Consider the following 24,410-nt stretch of genomic DNA (forward strand, 5'->3'; position numbering starts at 1 on the left):
CCTGATATTTTTTTTCCAAGCGTTGTGTATGTCTATGTAGCTTCTTTGCGGTTACTACAATTCCAACATTCAAACATCTTCCTAACGTCTTCGAGGAAGTCGTATATTGGCAATTCCCTTGTTGACACTAGTGCGACATTGATTGACTCAGCAATATTTGACGTCATGGTCCATCCCTTGTTAACAGGTGCAAACAACCTAGCCCACTTTTCGTATCTAGCTAACTCCAAGTATTCTTTCACCCAAATATCTACCTTCTCCACCTTCTCCATCAGACTGTCAAATTCAGCTTGTGTGTATGCTTTTGCCATCGAGAAGTATATCTCGCTTAACTTTGCATGGCTCCTTTTGAATTTCTTATATACGTTATTCCATAGATGCCATATACAGGCAAAATACGATACATATGGATACACTCTCGATACAGATTTAATGATACTCTCATTTCTATCTATAACGATGCACATATCTTTCCTGTCACTGTATGCTATCTTGAATTGCTCAAAGAACCACGTCCAAGCAGCATCGTTCTCTGAATCAATAACACCATATGCTAGTGGCAATATATGACCTGTAAAGACAATTGAATACATATTTTTAAAACATGTATTTCAACCTTTAAAATATTAACAGATTTTATTATAATTCACGTACTCACCTGCACCATCCAACGTGCTTGCCGAAACGAATGTCTCGGTGTAGTAAAATTTTAGGTGACTTCCATCCACAATCACAATGGGTCTACAATGATCAAACCCCTTTATAAAGGCATACAAAGATATATACACGTACATGAATTCATTTTTGGGCGATTTTACCATTCTGATGTGGGAACCTGGATATGTATCAATTTTATATAAGTATCCTGGTAATTTTTTGTATGAATCAGTCGGTTCACCTCTTAAAAAATTCATTGCCTTTTCTTTAGCCCGCCATGCCAACATGTAGCTAACATCTACACCTAAATCTGATTTCACATCATCAATAATATCCTTTGGGTGTATTTCCTCTTATGAATAGTAGGTTTATGCCTAATCATACTACCTATAAGGCTGCTACTTGCCTGTCGCTGCTCATACACCTTGTCCTTCAGCGGACATGTATGGTTATCAATAAACTCTCTCACTTTGAATAGTTCTGATTTGTTAATGCTTGAAGCCTTAAACCTCTATTCACAATCTTCTGACATACATAATAATGCATAGCTGCAAAGACTTTATCATTATACATATGATTAACATAAATGTTTACAAAAAATGCACTCATAGACACATGAATACAATCTGACATGAATACATTTGACATCTATATATATAAATTATTATACAAGTGAATTCAATTATAGTTATATGCATTTAAATACAATGAATACAACTGAATACAATTATTGTTATATGCATAGACTTAAAAAGGACAGTAAACAAAACACAAAAATAATTAGAGATACTGTAATGTAATTATACTAGTGAAATACATATGAATACATGTATTTAAGGACCATAAACAAACATATGTTAAACACATCAGTGATGATCAAGTGGAAATCCACAAAATACGCATAAATACATCAACGTTTAACTTACAGCTCCAACCAATAATACAAAATACAAAAAAAAAAAAAAATTAAATACATGCAAACCTAACAGCATTAGACCTATCAACCCGGAATTGAAACCTTTGAGATATAGCATAATTCTCCATCATCTCTTTCAATGTAGCCTTATCCTTATATACTTGTCCAACAATAACCTCCATTTGATTAGTTTTTGAAATTATCAAATCCTTGTCCAGTTCAAACACTCCAATTGCTTCTCCTGAATTGACAAAATCTAGAGCAAGCGTATCATCTGTACCGGAATCATAAATTTGAAGTGATTCGTCTATTTGCACAATATTGCCTTGACTTAAACTACCACCGGATACAAGTTCTTTTTCAATCGTTGTTATGCACAAAGGATACATCCCGAATTCTCTGTTCTATTTTTTCTACTCTACATACACCCTGTAACCCATGTCATTATGTATTTCCATTGGCGTGTTATTCCCTTCTACTTTGTATTGAATTTTAATGGACTTTTTGCTCAAATCTATGCCCAGTTGATTAGAAATCGACGCAACCAAATCATTATACGACGCGTACTCCTTTATCAGTATTCTCTCAATTGAAAAAGCGACGTAATTGCTCTCATCATTCCACTTGCCAGAATGACGCAACAACACTGTTAAACTTGCCATATGTATAGTGGAATTATACCGTATTTGTATACAATTGTATCAATCATACTTTTCCGTGGATGAATTGAGAACTGGGAACAGAGAAAAGGGAGAAGTGAAATTCAAGATGTTGCTCTTGTTTTTGCTATTTTTCTCGTTGAATCGTGAATGGAAGAATACAGATTAATGGGTAATAGTTTTTGTTCGTTGAGTTAAATTAGGAGAATATCAGGTGATTTGATTTCCTTTCCGTTTTTAACAAGCTTAACCTTCCAGGTATTACGCAAATACGTTATTGTATTCACGATAAGGCCGCGTGAATACAGTCGAATACATATCAACCATAGGTGGAATTCCTTTTTTCACGCCTATTTTTGCTATTGTATCAATGAATACAATAGCTTAAATACATCAAATACATCGTATAACCATATAAAACATATCTATAACACGTAATATAGCAAAAGGTATCTATAAATAACTAATTACACCTAAAAGATAGTGCTTTGTTAAAAATTCTCTTTTTTTAACCCCAACTATTAACAAAGGCAAATTTGGACTTTTTCCTACTTATTAAGTAGACAACATAAAAAGGGGATTGGAAATGTCAAAGGGGCAAAATAGATGTCACAGAATTTGAGGAAAGAAAATATATACTAATTGTCGCGGTCATAAAAAATAAACTGATCTAAAACTTTGTTTTAAAAGGCAGAATTGGAACTCGCCCCAGATCGGAGCACTCGTAAAAGGCCTATGGGCTTATGTGTGGGGCTTAGTTCCGTGAGACTTACGCCTCGGCCTTCGGGGCTTACGCCCTGGACACGCCCAATGCCCAGCGTACTGGGCTCGCCTAATAAAACTTTATGCAATTGTGTGTAACTAACATTGTAAATCCTCAAATTTTCTTAATAAACCATTGACTATTCAAAATTACTTTTTTCTTAATTATAAATAATTAAGTTGAGAGTATTTTATGTCATAATTAAAATAAAAATTATTGTACGTTATCCACAAAGACTGTCACGATAGTAAATTTTAAATAAATCTTTCATTTAAAAAGTATTTATTTATTAAATTTTGTTATGTCTTTATTATATATATATATATATATATATATATATATATATATATATATATATATATATATATATTAGTCCATAATTTTTTTTTATAATTATTTTCCTAAATATTATTTTTTTTACGTTTACGAGATACAATACTTATTAATTTAATATCTCAGTATCAGCTAATAACTATTTACAAATAATTAGTTATCATAGTATAATATGGTGAATTATGTGTCACTTTATTAACTTGTTGAAACTTAAAAATAAATTGTGACGACCCGACCAGTCGTCTCATGAGTTACCATTCCGTTTTTCCTATTTCTACTTCTTTATGCTTCGTTATCCGTGTTTTATGGTATCGAATTGGTCGAATCGAATTCGAAATGATTTTGGTAAGGTTTGAGACACTGAGTCTCTTTTAAGGGAGTTTGAGTTGGAAAAGTCAACCGGATGTTGACTTATATGTTACAGGGCTTGGATGCGAGTTCCGATGGTTCGGTTAGCTTCGGGAGGTGATTTATGGCTTAGGACTATGATCGGAATGGGTTTTGGAGGGTTGGAGTAGTTTTAAACTTGAATTGGCAAAGTTGATATTTTGGTGATTTCCGGTTGGTAGGCGAGATTTTGATATAGGGGTCGGAATGGGATTCCGAGAGTTGCAGTAGTTCCATTGTGTGATTTGGGATTTGTGTGCAAAATTTCAGGTCATTCGGACATGATTTGGTTGGGTTTTTGATCGAAAGCGTAATTTGGAAGATTTTAGAAAGCTTGGCTTGAATCCGAGGTGGTATGATTGGAACAAGTTTATATAAGGTATTGGGTTATGTTTGTGCTTTTGGTTGAGGTCCCGGGGGCCTCGGGGTGATTTTGGATGGTTACCGGAGAGATTGGAATCTTGTTGCAGCAGCTGATATTGTTGCCGCATAAGCGGAGATTTGGTCGCAGAAGCGAGAGAGGCTTGAGGAACAGGAAACCGCAGAAGCGGCTAATGGGATCGCATCTGCGGAATCGTAGATGCGGAGGGAGGCTCGCAGATGCGGAATGGTGAGGTAGAATTAGGAACCGCAGATGCGGTAGAGGACCGCACTTGCGGAGTCGCAGATGCGGCTAGTGGACCGCATATACGGTATTTGGTCCGGTAAGTGAATTCCGCAGAAGCGGAGGATTAGACCGCATATGCAGTACCATAGAAGCATGTTTTGGACCGTAGATGCGGAAAGGCCTAGGTAGAACATATAAGTTATTTCATTTCGCGAAATTGAGCTATTCCACCATTTTTGACTTCGGCTTGAGAGCTTTTGGACGATTTGGAAGAGGGATTTCAAGGGACCTTCATTAAGGTAAGGATTTTGGACCTAAAACACATTTCTATGGTAGTATTTCATGGATTAAGGCTGTAATTAAAGGAATTAAAGGGCTAAAAATGAGGAATTAGAGCTTGAGTTAAAGTGACCTTAAAATGAGGATTTGAGGGGTCATTTGAACTCCGATTCTGGTATTCTTGATATGCATAGACTCATGGGGAGATGAGGAATCTATTGATGTAAAAATTTCTAATTTTTGAGACGTGGGCCCGGGGGTCGGGTTTTTGTAATTTTGGGAGTTGTGCCCTTTGTTGATTGTTTTCGCTTGGGCTTTGTTCGCTTAGCATATGTTGACATACTCGTTCTGATTTTGGATAGATGCGGCACGCGTGGAAGCCGATTTGAGGGGCAAAGGCGTCACGAGCTAGAGATTTAGCCGGTTCGAGGTGAGTAATGATTGTAAATGATGTCCTGAGAGTTTGAAACCTCGGATTGCACATCGTAGTGCTATATTAAGGTGAGGCACAGGCTCGATGACGAGTGTGGGGTCGTGCACTATTGGAGGATTGTGACTTGGTCCGTCCCGATTGATGATTTTACCGCGTATTTGATTGAAAACTATTTGCTATCATCTTTATTTGGGCTGAATGCCATACTTGGGCCTAGTGCCAACTATTTGAACCCTTAGGGGATTTTTATTGACATTTCCTCATTGTTTTGACTTTATACTTGAACTCAGTCATGTTAATTTCCATTGTTTTACTACTCAGCCATGTTTACTCAGTTTTAAGACTTAAGTGATATTTTAAATGATATTTTGGCTGAGAAACACTATTTTACTATAGCCCGAGAGGCTTGTGATGATTTTTGACTGAGTAAGGCCGGGGGCCTACATTGTGAGTAAACACTGATACTGATTTGGAGGCCGAGGGCCTGAGATATGTACGCCACGAGGTGGCTTGATTGATATGAGGCCGAAGGCCTAGTTTTGATGCCACGAGATGGCTTGTTATTGCGCTTGGGCCGTAAGGGGCACCTCCAGGAGTCTGCACACCTCCAGTGAGCGCGGGTACCTATTGTGATGTGAGATTGAGCCCGAGTGGCTGGTATTGTTCTGAGATGTTGCACGAGGGGCGGATTTGTTGATACTGTGCCCGAGGGGCGAACTTCTATTTGTTTACTTTACCTTAATTACCTGTCAATTACTTGTTTACTTGTTGGAAGAGGATTTTACTTGACTTTTCACTGTCTTACTGCTTTTAAATGGTTTTACTGCTTCATTATAGAATGCATTGTGCCTTACGTGTTTTCTTACTTTCAATCGTTATTTACATTTGTTACTCACTGAGTTGGAGTACTCACTTTACTCCTTGCACCCTTGTATGCAGATTCAGGCATAGCTGGTACCGCTCCCAAGTGCTGATCCTCTAGTTTTAGGCAAGCGTTCGGAGACTACGAGGTAGTTGTTGACGTCCGCAGCCCCGTGTCTCTACTCTTTTATCATTTCTATTTCCCTTCAAACATTTGTACTAGTTTATGGATTTAGCATACTTGTATTATGGCCTATAGACGCTCATGACTTGTGACACCCCGGTTAGGGTTGTGTCGGGTTGTATTTCCGCTACTTATTATCATTAAATCATGTTTTAGACTGCTTTCATATTGTTTAGCTGCTTTAACAAGTGAATTGGGTTTAGTTCTAGCCTTGTCTTCACGAGAGGTGTCATCACGACCGGGTTCGGGGTTAGGGTCGTGACATAAATGATGCTAGAGAATCATATTTTTAAATTGAGAATTATGTTTTTATATAAATTCTCTTTCAAATAGAAAGAATATTAAATAAAAGCAGTATTTTAAAAAATATATTCATTACTCCTTAAGAGGTACATATAAAATTTCGCATCGAATACATTACTTTTGATGTTTGAGTTGTAACGACATTGCAGCTAATTTGCATATTATGATATATGTCATACTTTTTCGTATTATTCATAGTTGAATTAAGATAATTTTGCTATTTTAATATAATTTTTATAGTTATTTTTATTTTATACTATCTTTAATTCCTGAAATTAGTAAAATTTAAAGATCTGTGGGACTTACTCCCCATGTCTCAAGGCTTACGCCTTGCCTCGTCAGAGGTAAAACGCCTCGCCTCACATCCCCGCCTTTTAAAACATTGATCTAAAATACTTGTTACTTTATAAAATCAAGATCTAATTGATTGTTTATTTTCTATTTTGCCTTTAGTATTAATTGTTCTTGAAAGTAAAAAATCTATATATATATAGAGAGAGAGAGTAAGGAAATGAAGGAGTGCCTAGAATACTATTTATTTATCTTTTTTGTCATTTTTGTTTTGCCTTTTTTCCTAAGTTTTTTCATTAAACTTAATACTCCTGTGAAAGTCCAAAAGTCACGACTAATTAAAACCAACGTTTCAGCCGTTCCATTCAACATCGATAACCGAAGAGCCTCATTATTTCTCTACAACGCTTCATAATTCACGCGGAAATCCACGGGTTATGAAATTTCAGGTTTGATTGTGTCAGTTGTAGGAGCAAATCTTTACAGCGTAACAAACGATGAGTCCAAGCAGATATACTGCTGAAGCTTCTCACCTTCTCCTTTTCATCTTATTTTCGTACTAACTTTTGAAATTAATTAGGGCTCTTTAGTCAATGTTGCATATTGTTTGAAAGTCGTGCCCGATAGTTTGCTTTTTATTGCATTTTGTGTTGCTAAAGTTTGCAAATATTTTAAATTATTAGAAGTAGAGTTTCCTACAAAATTATCATGATGCTCGCAGGAACCTTAGGATTTTTCTGCCATGTGTTTTAATGGTTGACTATAAAAATTTTGTGTATGGTAAATAAGGGGAGTTAGGTTATTCACAAATTCTTTATGTGTATATGGAGTTTTATTAAGATCTGTGAATACATTCATTTTTACTATATGGTTCTCCATTTGATTTTTGGATAATAATGAGTTTTTTTCACAATTTTCTGTATGAATTATTTTTTGTTTTTGGGGTAACTCTATCTGCTTATTGTTTGAGAATAATTAAAATAGTTGTTGTAGATTTTGTCGATGCAAAGCAATGGGATTCTATACAACCATGTTCCTTTTCCCATTAAATTCCATCACTTGGTTGATTTATTTCCCTATTTTTATTACTGTAAGTCTAACATAAATATCATAGATGGCAAAGGAATTCTTGAGGAGAAATAACTGATTCCCCCAACACAGAAGAGAGGCAGACCCTCCAAAGGTCAGGCAGTAAAATAACTCGCCAGTCCCAAAAATTCACAGGAAGAGTGCTGTCGAGTGAGTTTTGGTTCTCATAACGGTTAAAATAATGTCAAGAATTTGGTTCTTTTCTATATTATTCTTTACGTATCCTAATGATGTTGGCTGCAAAATAAATGTGTATACCTCTTTATTTTAATAGAATGAATAATACTCTACTTTCATACTTCGGTATGATTTTGTATATTCTTGATTTCCTCTGGTGTGCTTGTATAGTGACGTCCATTGTTTTCTTTTTCTCTTTGATTTATTTGAGGAGCTAATAAAGGAAAAGATATTTTTTGATATTTGTTTGTCAAACTTAAGAGGAGAAGTATGTTAATTTTACAGAATTAATCATAGAAGTAAGAATGGAGTTTCGACCGGCATGAAAATGGGTGTTATTTAAAAAGAAGAGTATTTTTTTTATAATTTCCTTTTTGTATTAGCTGATCATTTTGTTGAAAAAAAATGATGTGCTGATTAGGGAAAAAAATAAAAAGGAAAACATAAGAATAGATAACTGAGAAAAACAGAGATGAAACAAAAAGGGAAAAGAAGATGGATGTGTGGCCGATTGTCCATTTGCTTCTGCTTTCCATTGTTTTAAAAGTAATAAAAGTAGGAGAAATTTTACACTATCTTTTGTGGGTAGAAGATCAAATATATAAAAGTTAATTCAAACACCAATACTTGCTAACTAATGTTTATCCGAGTCCAAAGGTAAATCTTTTAAATTTGAGACTACATTGTTTTGAACCAAATCTAATATATGACGACTGGCGTAATACCATATATTATATATATGTAGATGAACATTCGAAAAGGAGCAATTGCTCAAGGAGATAAGCATATATGAAAAAGCAGAAAGTTAATAAGATTATGCTCGGTGAATGATGTTTTTTTTCATTCTAATTTCTTTTAACAGAGTCAAATTGGATCCGAGATTCGAAGAGAGTTACTTCAAATTTTACTTGGAGTTATCAACAACAAGGCACAAGAGATACACAAGACCTGTTATATAGCAACTTGCTTCCAGTTTCGGATGCCTGCACCAAAAGCATCTGATCGATTAGAATGCAGGTGCATTCCAGAAAAAACTATTTCAACCTTGCATTTGATGTGCATATTACACATTGTTTTTGGTTCTATATATATTTACGTTTCGATAGAGTCTTTGGATATGATGAGAACTCTTTCATGTTTCCTTTTCCCTGCCTTATTTATCTTGATAAATATTCTGTATTCAGTATTGAGTTAAAGAAGATCTTTTGGCATTGTGATTATTAATTGGAAGACGGACATAGAGCATATTTATATTGCAGTCTTGGGTGTTTGATACTGTAGCTTTGCAATAATACATGTATGATGTTTGTATAGGGTTACATAACACTCTAGAGCGACAACAAATTATTCAAATGTAAGGGATCGGCAAAATGAGGAAGAGTCCTACAAAAATGTTGCAGAAGATTATGAAAGATTTTCATATAGTGTGACAAGGAATGAAGGTCTTGTAAATTTTGTCCAAAAAATACTCATATATTACCATTTGAAGCAAACTCAATAGTATTACGGTGAAAAAATATTATGTGAAAAGCTTGTAAGCATCACATAGTCTAAGCAAATCTATATCCTTCTTTTTTTTATAAGTGAATGCGCATCGTTTTTTATTTAACACTCGAAAAGAATATGCAATATTCATGATATCTATTTACAGTAATCATTAATTCTATCGGCAAAGTGGGAAATTAATCATTTATATTGCTCTAAAAATGCATAATCACCAATTAGTCATTTATATTAGAAAGAAGTTCAGAGATCATATCATGTTACAGACCTATATAAAGTGTTAAGATATCATCTATGATTATACATGATATTGCAGTACCTTCCTCAATTGACCATGGTACCAGAGTTTTCATGATGTTAGATGATAAACTTAGCTCTCAATTTCAAATTTTCTGTTTTATCTTTCTGTTGAATTTTATTTCTTCTATCTCAACTATACTTACAAAAAGTTATTTATAAATTCATTGATGTTTTTAACGACCGCACAAAACGCAGGCAAATTGACTAGTCTTATTATATAGCCAAAAAAACCTAAATGTGAGAAGTAAATAAAGATATAGTAGTCAAAAGTCATTTGGAGGGGTTACTTCAAAGGTTAGAGGGAGAGCTTGATTTTAAAACGAACATTATTGGGGAAAAATAATTTTCACCCATTTAAAATATAGGCAAATCTTAAATGGGGATTCAATCCATATTCATCTAACTCGTTCCAAGAAACAAGTATCATTCTGTAGTCAAAACACTTTGTTACTTTCCTGTACACATCACGCGACAATCCTTTCGGGGTTTCCTTAGGGATCGATTTACTCTGTGTAAGAAATTGAAAGAAAAACTTGGTTGAGGAAAAACTTTCGTGTTTTCATTTCTTTCTCTTGTCCATGTTTATACTATACACTTACATATATATTTATTCCCTCATACTAACACACTAACTTTTGTCTCCTAATAATATAATCTTCTTACTAACCCTCATTAATTTATGTCCCCCACGCCCACTAATTGATGTTTCCTAACCCATTAATTTATGCACGTTGGTCTTCTTCTTCACCCTTCTTCTTCTTCACCTTCTTCTCTATCAAGTTCACTAAATCTCAATGAGTATTAGAATTAGGATATGGCTTCTTCTTCCCAACATCCCCCTCAAGTTGGAGGGTAACTTTGTGACCCCTAACTTGCTCAAAATTTTGGAGTGAGAAACCCCAGAAAGTGGTTTTGTGAAGAGATCCGCTAGTTGGTCTATAGACGGAACAAAAGAAACGGTAATTAAACCGGAAAGGAACTGTTGACGCACAAAATGACAGTCAAGTTCTACATGTTTTGTGCGCTCGTGGAAGACGGGATTACAGATGATGTGAATGGCTGCCTTGCTGTCAGAATGAAGAGGTATGGGAAGACTTATTGGTGTAGAGATATCTTCAAGGAGTCGAACTAACCATGTAAGTTCTGCAGTTACTCTTCTCATAGATCTGTATTCTGCCTCTGCAGAAGATAAAGAGATTGAAACTTGTTTCTTTGATTTCTAGGAAATGGGTGCTCCTCCTAGTGTGATGAAGAATCCACTTACGGACCTCCTAGAATCCTTGCAAGAGGCCCAATTAGCATCGCAAAATGCAAGTAAGGAGAATGAGTGTTCTGCTGAGAGAAGAATTCCTTGTCCTGGATCGCAGCTCAAATATTTGAGCACTCTTAAGGCAGCAGAGAAATGAGACTTACATGGTCTCTGCATGTATTGACTGAGGGTAAGGACTGCAAAAGAAAGGTCTGGGTGCGTGTTAGTAAGATAGTTCAACTTCCCAATCAGATAACGAAATACTGTTGGATTTTGCAAAGGGTGCCCATCATCAGCTTGAAGCTTGGAGGAAGAATCAAGAGGAGAACTGACTCGGGGCAAATGAGATATATCAAATTCCTGTAGCATATCCAAAGTAAATCTCCTTTGGCTTACAATAAAACCTTCCTTTTCTCGCAGAATTTCCATCCCTAAAAAATAATGTATGTCTCCTAGATTTTTGACCTTGAATTCACTGTTTAGAAAACTCTTAATATGTTGAATTTCTTCCAAGTCATCTCCAATAAGCAGTATGTCATCTACATAGACAGCTAGGATTGAAATCAAGTTTTTTGTCCGTTTAAAAAATAATGAGTAATCGTTTAATGATGAAGAATACCCCTTAAAACTCAAAGCTCCTGCAAGCCTAGCATACCATTGCCTGGAAGCTTACTTTAAACCATACAATGACTTCCTTAGTAAACAAATATGCTTAGGACTAGGAGGTGTTACCCCTGCTGGAAACCTCATGTACACCTCCTTTTGTAGATCACCATGCAAAAATGCATTGTTGACATCTAATTGACACACACTCCAATCTCTTTTGGCTGCAATAATGAGTAAACACCGTATGGTTGTCATTTTTACTACTCGTGAAAAAGTCTCACTATAATCTATTCCTTCTCTTTGGATATCCCCCCTAACCACCAGTCTTGCCTTCAACCTTTCAACCCTTCCATCCGATAAATGTTTTATCTTGCACACCCATTTGCAAGGTAAAGCCTTCTCTCCTTTAGGTAATTCAACCACATCCCATGTGTGGTTGTCTTCTAGAGCTTTAATCTCTGAATTCATAGCTTCTATCCAACATGGATGTTGACAAGCCTGTCCAAAATTGTTAGGTTATGTGAGAATAGAGAGGGATTGCAACACATATTGATTGTTGGGTGACAGAGAAAAGAAACAAAATTCCCTAGGCTTACTTGATTGAGTGAAACAAGTTGCTGCTACATTTGTGAATATGATATTACTGCATACATAATCCTTCAAGTAGGCTGGTTGATTGGAAATTCTTCCTGACTTTCTCAATGGTGTTGGTTGCTTGGGTATAGAAACATGTGAGGTAGTGTGTGGTGTATCTAGGATAGACTGAAAAGGAATTGGGCTAGTAGACAATTGGTGATGAGAGGGAGTGTATGAAGAACTTGGTGATGGTGAGGAGAAAGTCTCACAAACTTCAGGTTCTAAAGAGACAGGTGAGGATTGATCCTGTGATGAAGGTGAATAGGTAGGTTCTGTAGTAAATATTGAGCTAGGGAATATAGGATGTTGTGATGTGCTGGTTTTAACAAAAGCGAAATGCGATTCATGAAATTTCACATCCCTTGACACAAATACTCTTCCTGTGGAAAATTCCAATAGCTTATATCCCTTCTGATCAAGTGTATAACCAAGCAAAACACAAGCTATTGCCCTATCATCGAACTTGCCTCTTCCCTGGGCTACTGTTGAGGCATAACAGAGTCATCCAAAATTCCTTAAATGATCATACTTATGTTTCTTTTGAAATAAAACCCCATGTGGTGTCTTTCCTTTAAGAACACTAGAAGGTATCCTATTAATAAGATGTGTGGCAGTTAGGATAGATTCACCCCAATAGGACATATGTAGCTTGGATTGAAACATTAACCCTCTTGCAATCTCTAAAAGGTGTCTATACTTCCTTTCAACAATTTCATTCTGTTGAGGAGTTGCTACACAAGATAGTTGGTGTAGAATTCCTTCTGAAGCTAAGAAAGCTACCTCTTGCGTACCTTTTCCCAATTCTAATGCGTTGTCAGATCTTATCATTCTGACTTTCACATTGAATTGCCTTTCAACCATACACAGAAAAGATTTAAGCATTGGAAAAGCATTGTATTTTGCACTTAATAAAAATGTCCATATTTCTCTACTATAGTCATCTACTATAGTAAGGAAATGTCTCAATCCATTGTACGTATTTGACTTATAAGGTCCCCATGTGTCACATGTATAAGTTCAAATATATGATTGGATTTATTCTACTGACAGGAAAAGGATTTCTGGTTTGCTTAGCCTTATGACAAACATCACATATAAACTCAGATTTGGCTTACAATGAAGAAAATCTAAATGTTTCATTACTGAAAATGGGAGGTGTCCTAATCTTACATGCCAAAGTTTAACATTAGGAATACCATTAACTTGAACTGCACTAGAAAAAGAAACAAACTCTGAAACATGATTTCCTTCTTTTGGAATTGAAAGTACATTACTACTGAATAGCCCCTTAGACTTAAGGCTACTTGGTTCCAACAAGTAGAGACCCTCCCTAACTTCAACAAAAACTTGTGGACTCTTCATTAAAAGGCCCTACAATACACACCCAATAGATATGAATAGGACATCATACTTGAACTGAACACAAAACCTATTAACTAATAATAAGTTATATTTGAAATTTGGAACATGTAACACATGGTTAAGGATATGACCTGGTAGAATAGAAATACTCCATATATGAGTAACAATCACCTTGAAAGAATTAGGTAGACTGATATTCAAAGGTACAGGAAGTGGAGTTAGAAACAGGAATGAATTAGAATCAAAACACATATGCTCTGAGGCACCTGAATCAATGATCCAGGTGTCTAATTTTAGACTAGTAAACACTGAACCTGAGAATTTTAGAATAGTACCAGCAACTGCATTAGCATTGATTCCTGTATTTCCTGCATGTGCTAACTTTGCCTGCTTATACATGTGCATCATTTCTGCAATTTGTTCCTTACTGAGTTGCTGTCCAAAATTACTGTTGTTGAGCTCAGTGTTTTGTCCTGCTAAATTCTCGCGTTCCTCAAGTGCTAGGACTGCATTTCCTTTAATTTGAGTCTGACAACCTTTGTGATTGGTGAACTCAAAATCTTCTGGAAATCCAATAATTCTATAGCAGTCCTCTTGTGTATGCCTTATTTTTCCACAATAAGTACAAGACACATTTGGATTGTACTTCTTTTTCCTTTTAAACCTTTGTTGAAGTTTAACAAACTTTTGCCCTGAGTTGTTGTATTTGGGTGATATGCCTGCTCATCTTTGTATTTGGCTTCTAAGTTTCTGATAATTCTTCCTTTGTCTTGTGATTATAAAAGCTGCAAAATCAGCTAGAAGTTGTGCATTAGGCTGCTTGGCCTCTCCAGCTGCCATGAATGATACTGATTCAGAATTAAAATGTGCATTTGCATAAACTTCTCTTTGATTTTCATCCTGCAAGAGAAGTGAATAAGCAACATCTATGCTAGGCAAATGGTTCATCATGAGAATATTTCCTCTTGCTTGCGCATGGATGTCATTTAATCCCATTAGGAATTGGATCAATCTCTGATCTTCAAGAGACTTAGTCAACTTTGCCTTTGCTTCACAAACACAAACACATTAACAACATATGATAACATTTAAAGCATCTTATTCATCCCACAGTCGTTTGAGCTTAGTGAAGTATGCTGCAATGTCACTGTTTCCATGTACTAAACCTTTTAATTCCTTATACAGATGATAAAACTTGGCTCCATTTGATCTCCCAAATCTCTGCTCCAAACTGTCCCAAAGTTCTTTTGCAGTTTTGGAATATATCACAGTGTCTGCAATATCCTTTGAGAGAGCATTTAAAATCCAAGAGATGACCATGTCATTCACACAACTCCATTGTTCATGGTCTGGAGATATCAGATCTGGAGATTGACATGCTCCATTGATGAAACCAAGTTTCTTCTTGGCTAACAAAGACAAGAGAATAGATCTCCTCCAACCTAGATATCCTCTTCCATCAAACACAGTGTTGACTAGAGTCATTCCAGGTGAATCAGAGTTGTTGAGATGATAAGGGTGATTGACATCATAGCTGACTGGTTTTACAGTATTGCTCGTATCACCAGTAGAGATGATGGTTGTTTCAGACATTTTAGGTTACTGACTATGATGATGAATCTGATGTAAATGGATTTGATGATTGGATTGTTGGATCGAGCTTATTGCTCTGATACCATGTAAGAAATTGAAAGAGAAACTTGGTTGAGGAAAAACTTTCGTGTTTTCATTTCTTGCTCTTGTCCATGTTTATACTATACACTTACATATATATTTATTCCCCTATACTAACACACTAACTTTTGTCTCCTAATATTATAATCTTCTTACTAACCCCCATTAATTTATGTTCCCCATACCCACTAATTGATGTTCCCTAACCCGTTAATTTTGTTCCCCACTATCTAAGGACTTAACACGCACGACCAATTCACCCTTCTTCTTCTTTAGGTGAATCTCCATGACTGTTAGAATTAGGACATGGTTTCTTCTTCCCAACACTCTGCGTAGATTATCTAAAGTCTGCGTAGATTAACTAAACGTAAAAATTCTTTGTTGAATGGATTAGAAAGTGTCCCTTATTTACAAATGAGCATCTCGTTTTGTGCAACTTCGAGCAAACAAATTGTAGATGATTGAAGAACACAACTTTGAAATCTCAACAGGGATAACGGGTATAGCTGCTGTGTCTGAGTTATTTTACATTCAAAATATACGCTACTATTAAATAGAGATCCTTTAAATTGCGCTTCTTACTGTGTTTAATTCGCGAGTTGCGACTCACATTTTCAATCCAGACGAGTTCGTATCAACAGTGAATTCTTTAGTTATAAAATCAAACCACGTCCATGTTATTACTATAGCAATAATATTTTAATCTAGGTTATTAATCTGTCAATAAGTTTTTGCATTATTAATCTTATACAGTACCACTTATCCAGATGCATTTTTCATTAGATATATTCTGGTTGTCTCTTACTTTTGAATAATCAAAGTTTTATTTCAAGTTGAAATCAACTATGTAACTTTGATTTGTGACCACATAAGAGCGCAACTCCATAAAATATGTGCAATGGATGCAAAATTTTGATGGGCAGACCATCACAAACCGCATTTAAAATGCACTCTTATGTACGTAGGCATTAAATCAGATACGTAACACACCAACACCTATTTTTGGCTTCAACACAGATTATAAATCTACTGCATTTTTCCAGGAGAACATAGATGATTTTCAGAGCGCAAAATAGTATACGTATGAACGCATTGAATCATCCTAAACAACACATTGCAAAATTCTGGGTGTCATGAAATAGGAGCGGCAAGCTGTATTATCATCAGGCAATTCGGCCTTCCAATACCACTTCATAAACCAGGCAATGGGTACTGGCTAGTGAAAGCTTCGACCCTTTTTTGCAAGTCCAACACCCTATCAATCAAATTAAAATCCGGGGCAGTAACAAACTTCATGAAATCTTGGAGTTTGGTACTAGAGACAGACTTCTTGGCTTCAAGAGTAATTTGCACGCCCTCGTGAATGAAATCTGCAACTGCTACAAATTCCGTCTCTGTAAAACCTCGAGTGGTCATGGCCGGTGAGCCTATTCGGATGCCACCAGGTACTAGTGCACTTTTATCACCTATAGTTTCGATTTATTTGACGGTGTAAATACAAAGGGAACTTCCAAAAATGACAATTAACTGTATAAGCTTAACACTCACCAGGTACTGAATTCTTGTTGAGAGTGATTGATGCCATGTCAAGTATTTTCTCCACTCTAGCACCATCAGTTCCCTAAGTGACATATGAACACTGTTAATCTATGCAAGTTTATCAGATAAGATAGGAAGGATTCTGGTGCTTACAGCCAGCCGTGCAGAAAGATTAATAGTAACCATAATTTTTCTGAAAATTAACTTTAACCAGACTAGTATTTAAATTGCCGTTGATGTTACAAATTTAATCTGATAGTTTTTTAATTACCATCAAAATATAAGTCCATCCTAATAATTGAGTATTTATGCAAAGGAAAATGGACAAGAAAGGTATAACCCGGAAAACTCACTAGAGGCCTCAAATCCACAAGAACCAAATGATTATCACTCCCTCCTGAGACCAGCTTGTAGCCTAATTCCGTTAACCGGCTTGCAAGAGCTCTACAGTTGGAGACCACCTACAAGATAAATAAATAATAAATGGAGTGACATTTCCACTAGAGATGGAGACCGTGTTGGGTAAAGAGGCCAAAAATTCTTACCTGGTTCTGATAAGCCTTAAATTCAGGTGATTTCGCATGTTTCAAACAAACGGCTAGTCCTCCAATTGTGTGATTATGGGGACCACCCTGCAGACACAAACAATAATATTGCTAGCTCAATTCAAAGAATCCAGATAATATAATATAGAGTTCAAAGGGAAAAGTTGTTCTTATCTTTGGTAAGGTATTAGCAACCATGAAACTTATTCCAAAAGGGAAAAATAAAAGGATGGATAGTCAAAAGAAAATTGAACTTACCTGCAAACCAGGAAAAACAGCATTATTTATGGCAGATTCCAGATCCACACCAAGAACTGGATCTTTTTTGAAGAAGATCATTCCACCTCTAGGACCTCTAAGAGACTGAACAGGCAAGCCCAAGTTAGGCCATAGTTAATCAGATATTAACATATATTAGCACACAAGAAACTGTCTGTGACTACTAAAATATAGGAGTTTAAAGATGGAGTAAGTAGTCTTCCCAAAAAATTTCAATCTATAAGTTAATTTAGACTGCATGATGCAGCACACATTCCTCAGACACAACACGACTTAACATCTTTCATTTTCCTTTCCTATGCAAACCGATCTAGTTCACTGTACAATTTGGATTTTGATCATTTATTCGCAAGAAGAAACACTACAGTTCCACCAATAATAAGAGCATATTCCACACATAGACTTCTGTACACAGTTTTGTAAGCTGTAATACTCAGAGCACGCTTGTCCGGAGGGCCTAATTCTCCGCCTTATTGTATAACTTTAAAACCAGGCTAATCTCATATATCTTACTTTAAAGAATTTTTTTTATTGTTATATCTTACTTTAAGAATTGAAAAGAGAAAAACCAGACTTAACACATTTTTGGAAATCTAACAGCAGAAGTGCATTGGAGAAAGAAAGAGAGAAAAGCCAAATGAAAATATAACTGATTTAACTATTTAACATTTCTTTTAAGGAGCGGGGAAGAGAGGGATGTGCTGAGTACAAAACTATTAGCTCGGCAAGGAATCACAGTACCTTGTGAGTAGTAGTAGTAACAATGTCACAGTATTCAAATGGATTAGCAAGCACAGAGGCAGCAACAAGCCCACTGATATGAGCCATATCCATCATCAGGAAAGCTCCGACAGCATCTGCTATCTTTCAGGACATATCAGAAGCTTAATATTAGATGCCAAATAAAAAGAGAACAAGAAGTTGTTATGGATATAACAAATCCAATTATTATAGAATTGTACCTTTCTCAGACGAGGATAATCAAAATCACGCGGATACGCACTAGCACCAGCTATAATAAGTTTCGGCCGAAAAAGATTCGCCGTTTTCTCAAGCATTTCATAATCGAGAATGCCTGTTTAGAGTTGAGACATACTTCCATCAGCTAATAATTCTAGTTAACAGTCCAAATCCAATATGTTAAAGTCTATGTTGCGGGGACTCTCCAAAGTACTGCCACACCCGTGTCGGATTCTTCAAAAAATACACTGCTTTTGGAGAATTCGACACACACCACCCGACGACATTTTCGAAGAGTCCGAGCAACATAGGTTAAAGTAGCACACTGTTACCTGTAGATTCATCAAGTCGATAAGGCATGGACTCAAAGTAAACAGAGGTGGCTGAAACTCGTCGTTTAGGAGTCATAAATCCATGGGACAAGTGGCCACCATGAGGTAAGTCCAATCCCTAAGGTACAATCGCACAATATAAATGTCATTCCATGCAGCAACTAAAAACTAGTAATAAAAAACTGCTTACTATTTAAAACTAACCATAATCCGGTCATGTGGATTAAGAACAGCTGTGTAGACTGCAAAATTCGCTGGCGAACCAGATAATGGTTGAACGTTCACACCCCATTGCTTTCCATCTAAACTAAAGGCAACCAATGCTCTTTCTTGACAGAGAGTTTCCAACTCATCAATGTATTCATTCCCACCATAATATCTGACACAAATTAAGAACTAGAAATTTGTCATTAAAACAGCTACATAAAAGAAGACAAGTTTTCTGTAAGGAAGAAATGTATGATTAAAATCAGGTTCACCTTTTGCCTGGAAGCCCTTCAGAGTATTTGTTTGTAAGGCAGGAACCAACTGCTTCCATCACTGCTCGAGATGTGAAATTCTCAGATGCAATAAGTTCTAAGCTCCTAAATTGACGTTTCTTCTCTTTGTCAATTATAGCACGAACATCAGGATCAGCTTCACTCAATCCATAGTCTTCGAAGCTGCTCCCAGCACCTAAAAAATAGCAGTTGACATCCATGAGTAGATGAATAAAGTCTAAGAAAGTAAATATCATCATACAAATTCATGAGGGATATCTAACCACCGGAAATGGCTTTAGTCCCTATTAGTTTTTGCGTTCCTTGCAAAGAAATGAAAAAGCAAACTAATATGTTCAATGAAAATCTCTTCTGACACCACTAATAGTCTCTGCGTCAATTTAAGAGAGATGATAAAAAAGATGGAGAACCTATTCATATATGCCATTTGTAAACAAGAAAAAGACACTTCCAAGTCCCAACCCAAGTAAATTGGCAAGTCACCAACTACTCCAATTTCAGAAGCCTACTGAGAAAATTCAGGCCCAACAGATACCAGATTCCAGCTTTAAGTGATCTAACAAGTTCATCACATAAGGCAATTGGTGTACAAAAAATGAATTTAAGAGTCCACATCTTTTTTATGATAAATAAGAGAAGTCTACATTTATAACTTGTCATAAGAATGAAACCTCATATCAGGATTACAACAACAAACCCAGTATAATCCCACAAAGTGGGGTCTAGGAGGGTAGTGTGTACGCAGACCTTAACCCTAACTTGTGAAGATAGAGAGGCTGTTTCTGATAAACCATCAGTTCAAGGAGTGATAAAAAAAGAAGCCGAAACAACAATTAACAACATCAAGAGCCAATGTTAAAAAAAGCGTCCGCTTCCTCGCTTTAAGCGAGAAGCGAAGCGGAGCGATGGGTTGGTTGCTACCCCAACTAAAAGCGGCGCAGGTACAAAAAAGCGACTGCTTCTCTCTAAAAAGCGAGAAGCGGTGAAGCGGTGAAGCGGTGAAGCGGTCGGTAGCGGAAGAAGCGATCGCTTCTTGAATTAAAAGGCCCAAACGAGTCTTTTTCAATTAAAAGACCCAAATTGTTGAGTCTTATGATTTAGACACTTCTTCAGCAACAAACTAGGATTCTAAACCAGCCTTTTCTTCCTCAAAAAACCAGCGATTTCTTTCTCACATGAAGCAACGATTTGTTCAAGCAAACTAGGGTTCTTCTTCTTCTTCAACATTACAACAACAGCTTTCAAGTTTCAACAGGTATGTTTTTATTTTCATTTTTCTTCTTCTTCTTCTTTCTTCTTCTTTTTCTTTTTCTTTTTCTTTCTAAACGTCCAAAAAGCGCCGAAATGCTGGCGAATTTTTTCAGAAAAATTCTGCCCCGTTTCTGCCCAGATTCTACCCAATTTCTGCCCAATTGATGTTACTCTTGACAATCTTGTAGAAGAATAGGATGCTCATTTTGTGCTTTAATTGATGCTACTCTTTAGTTTTTTAATTCAAGTATTGAACATTTGCTTACAATACATGTGTTGTCTATGCCGTATTTTCGTGAAATGGGGGTTGCCGCTTTTCCTCGCTTCACGCTATTTTTAACACTGGCAAGAGATGATTAAAGAGCAAGAGGATTCTTCACTCAAATGCAAAACAATCAGCATCATATCTTAGCCAATCAAACCCCAAAATGTCAACCAAAAACAAAAACTATCAACACATGTTGCTATACACTTCCACATATATAGTTCAATGCAGAGAAGAACAATAAACCCCATAAAAGAAAGATTCAATTTTTAGGAGCCTTTGACCAAATGTGATTTAATCCAATACCAATTGATAAACAAGGAATTAAATAAATAAATTAGAGAATAAAGTAACTCAAACCAGTATGCAAGCCAAATCTCGACCTCAACCTATGATAGTCTCGAGGTGTGATAATAGGAATAGGAAATTATAAAGCAACTCTGATGAACAATAAATGAAATAGCAAGAAAGTAATGAGCATATATTTTCTTATCAGTGAACAATGTGTCCCTACAAATGGATGGATCTCCCTTTATATAATAGGTACACTTCTAATTATAATAGGAAATCATATTTGACAACTGATTAACCGCCAAAGACCAATCCATTCCAAAATTCACGCCGTGATCTCCGGCCCGTTGCAGGTATCTCGCTCTTTCTGTTACTGAGTCATACCGGCATCATCTCGAAGCATGCCTTCTTCTGACCTCGGTAAGTGATATCGACCTCAACCTTGTGAAGGAAACTTCGACCCCGAGCTCGACGTCCTGGCCTTCCGTATCACTTTTTCCATCGAAGAACGAAATGGGGTAGCCCCGATTTCCACGGTATACATTACCACATAACTAAAACCTATTGACAAATAACTCCTGAAAAAACATATCTCCTAGACACTTCACGAAAACACACAACAATGGTCCATCAAACCCCATTTGATACCTGTTAGTGAAATTCCTGGCACTGCCACTGCCCCTCCCCCCAAATAGAGATTAAATTTTATGCAAAAAAGACAAACCAAAATACTTGAACATAATTTCATATGCATACTATGTAGGAAAAACAAATAAAAATTTCAAGATTACCTACAGAAACAGAAGAAGTAGGACTTCCTGTTAGCAAGCTCCCTTCAATTGGAGATGCTCTGCAGGGTTTTACAGAGCATAATTTAACCCGACTCAAATTTACAGTAATAGCACTAGTAGCCCCTTTTGAAGGAAAAGATGACCCTTTAACCCAAACAGGCTGCTGAATAGAACCCATGATTGCAGCTCCGCAACAAGCTTCCATGTTACAATCAACCAGCAAAACCCCTTCACTTCAAAAAGCTCAAAAATTCAGTTATTATGCAAAAGAAAAAAGAGAGTTTAACTTTGAAACAGTAAGAACTAGATGAAATGTAAATAGTTTAACCTTATTAAGATTCTGTTCTGTTTTCAGCTTTGGGGTTTTTCGTGCTGTTGGAGAACTGGGAATATATATGAAGGAACACGAGAACCCTAGCTTGGAAATTTGCGCGCCGCTCATGCACTGGTCCTGTCCTAAATAAAGTCACCACTAATATTATATCCCTTGCAATTGAGTGGAATAATATTATTTTTTTCTGAAAAATAAAAACTTCACTAATATTGAATAATACTAGTATATATAAACGTGCAAATAATATACGTGATGATTTAAATATTTATTTATGTGAAGGAACAATAAAATTTAATTAATGAGAGAAATTTTATGTATAATAATACAACAATCATTTAAATGCCGAAAAATATTATTACATTAACATAATACATGAATTTAAAATAAAAGGACATCATCAAAACTTACACAAATGATCAATTTTGTCATGTTAGTTAGATAATTATGTATTATAGTTTAAAAGTATTTAATGTGATGGTATCTTAACAAACACTTCTTTATGGACAATATTTTTTTTTGTGTGTTTCCTCTTAATGCTTTGATTGCTCTACCTTAACCAAAACTCTTGTTGTCGATCTCGATATTCCTCTTGAAAATGCAATATACAGTTGTTCGTGCAAGAAAATATATTGCGGTAAAAATAGTTCAATATTTAGGATGTTTGTCCTTGTGCTTTATTTGTTATATTTGCAAAACACAAACATACTAAAAATTATTTTCACACAAATTTAAGAGGATATCCATTAGTTTCGGAAGATGAAAGTTGAATTTAGGGATAAGAATATACTTAGAAGCACATTGACCAGTATCATAATTTTTGCATGTATGACGTTATTGTCAAAACTTCTATATACCATATGTGTGCTATTACATAAGCTATTCGGTATATCTAAATTTTTCGGTAGCATGACGGGCATATTTTTTTTTCTTCAAAATTAACCTATATACAATGGAAGATCAATTTTAACTTAGTCTATTATATATATATATATATATATATATATATATATATATAGTGATACTAACATACGTAAGAAATAATAAACTTGACAACAAACATTTATGGTAGAAGGTCATTTGGTATTAAAATATTTAAGTATTCTTCTTGGTAGTAATTATTGGTATCATTTTCTACTGAGTCAAAAACTGAAAAATATTTTATTTTTTATAAAATTTTGCAATCAATCTTCTATTTAGTTGATCAACATATTCATTTTTGCTCGTTATTGTCAAAACTTCTATATACCATATGTGTGCTATTACATAAGCTATTCGGTATATCTAAATTTTTCGGTAGCATGACGGGTATATTTTTTTTTTCTTCAAAATTAACCTATATACAATGGAAGATCAATTTTAACTTAGTCTATTATATATATATAGTGATACTAACATACGTAAGAAATAATAAACTTGACAACAAACATTTATGGTAGAAGGTCATTTGGTATTAAAATATTTAAGTATTCTTCTTGGTAGTAATTATTGGTATCATTTTCTACTGAGTCAAAAACTGAAAAATATTTTATTTTTTTATAAAATTTTGCAATCAATCTTTTATTTAGTTGATCAACATATTCATTTTTGCTAGCTAATATATCTTTTTAATTCTATTATGCGATTTGTACAAATTGCATTTTAATCTAATGATAGAATTATTTCTCTAATTAAATGCACTACTATTACCATTAGGATTGATAACCAAATGTTCATGAAAAATCAAATCATCTTTTATTGGATGCTCTTCTTCGTTTTGACACGAAGCAAGAAGATACTGAATACTGGATCTGTTCTTACTTTATATTTCTTGTCAATTGAATCTTTTTTATTTGAGGCAGAAGTATAACTTTGGCAAGCTAGCTTTTACAATCTCTGTTTTGTCGATTTTGGAACTACTGGTAGTACTTAACAGAAATTATCTCTCAAACCATTAATTTTTCACCAACGGCTCATTAATAAGAACTCCAGACAATTATTTCGATCGTTTGACACTTTGCCATATATGCTTCATCTCATATTATCAATTTTCTTTCCTTATAAATTTAGTACCATTG

At 35.4% G+C, this 24,410-nt stretch overlaps 1 protein-coding gene and 1 long non-coding RNA gene across 3 annotated transcripts; one reads left to right on the top strand and one right to left on the bottom strand.

Annotated features, from left to right (window-relative positions):
• The first annotated feature begins 6,954 nt into the window (after nt 1–6,954).
• LOC142180550 (uncharacterized) lies at nt 6,955–9,432 on the top strand. The gene is made up of 3 exons (XR_012709183.1): nt 6,955–7,912; nt 8,802–8,956; nt 9,254–9,432. It is a non-coding gene; the product is annotated as an uncharacterized LOC142180550 (long non-coding RNA).
• Nucleotides 9,433–16,254: 6,822 nt separating this feature from the next.
• Nucleotides 16,255–22,488, bottom strand: LOC107799799 (serine hydroxymethyltransferase 3, chloroplastic-like). Of its 2 annotated transcripts, none has more exons than XM_075250860.1 (12): nt 22,351–22,488; nt 22,023–22,255; nt 19,404–19,599; nt 19,129–19,303; nt 18,925–19,042; nt 18,595–18,707; nt 18,374–18,496; nt 17,612–17,716; nt 17,354–17,440; nt 17,162–17,269; nt 16,818–16,890; nt 16,255–16,735 (listed from the first exon to the last, which is right to left on the bottom strand). In XM_075250860.1, exons 2-12 carry the CDS (start codon nt 22,225–22,227, stop codon nt 16,461–16,463), a joined length of 1,578 nt encoding a protein of 525 aa, XP_075106961.1. In that variant the 5' UTR covers nt 22,228–22,255; nt 22,351–22,488; the 3' UTR covers nt 16,255–16,460. The 2 variants fall into 2 exon arrangements, with proteins under 2 accessions (XP_075106961.1, XP_075106958.1); XM_075250857.1 differs by having other exon boundaries at nt 22,023–22,250; nt 22,351–22,480.
• Nucleotides 22,489–24,410: the final 1,922 nt, after the last annotated feature.

Source organism: Nicotiana tabacum, chromosome 1 (assembly GCF_000715075.1).
Source record: "Nicotiana tabacum cultivar K326 chromosome 1, ASM71507v2, whole genome shotgun sequence".
Classification (NCBI taxonomy): domain Eukaryota; kingdom Viridiplantae; phylum Streptophyta; class Magnoliopsida; order Solanales; family Solanaceae; genus Nicotiana; species Nicotiana tabacum.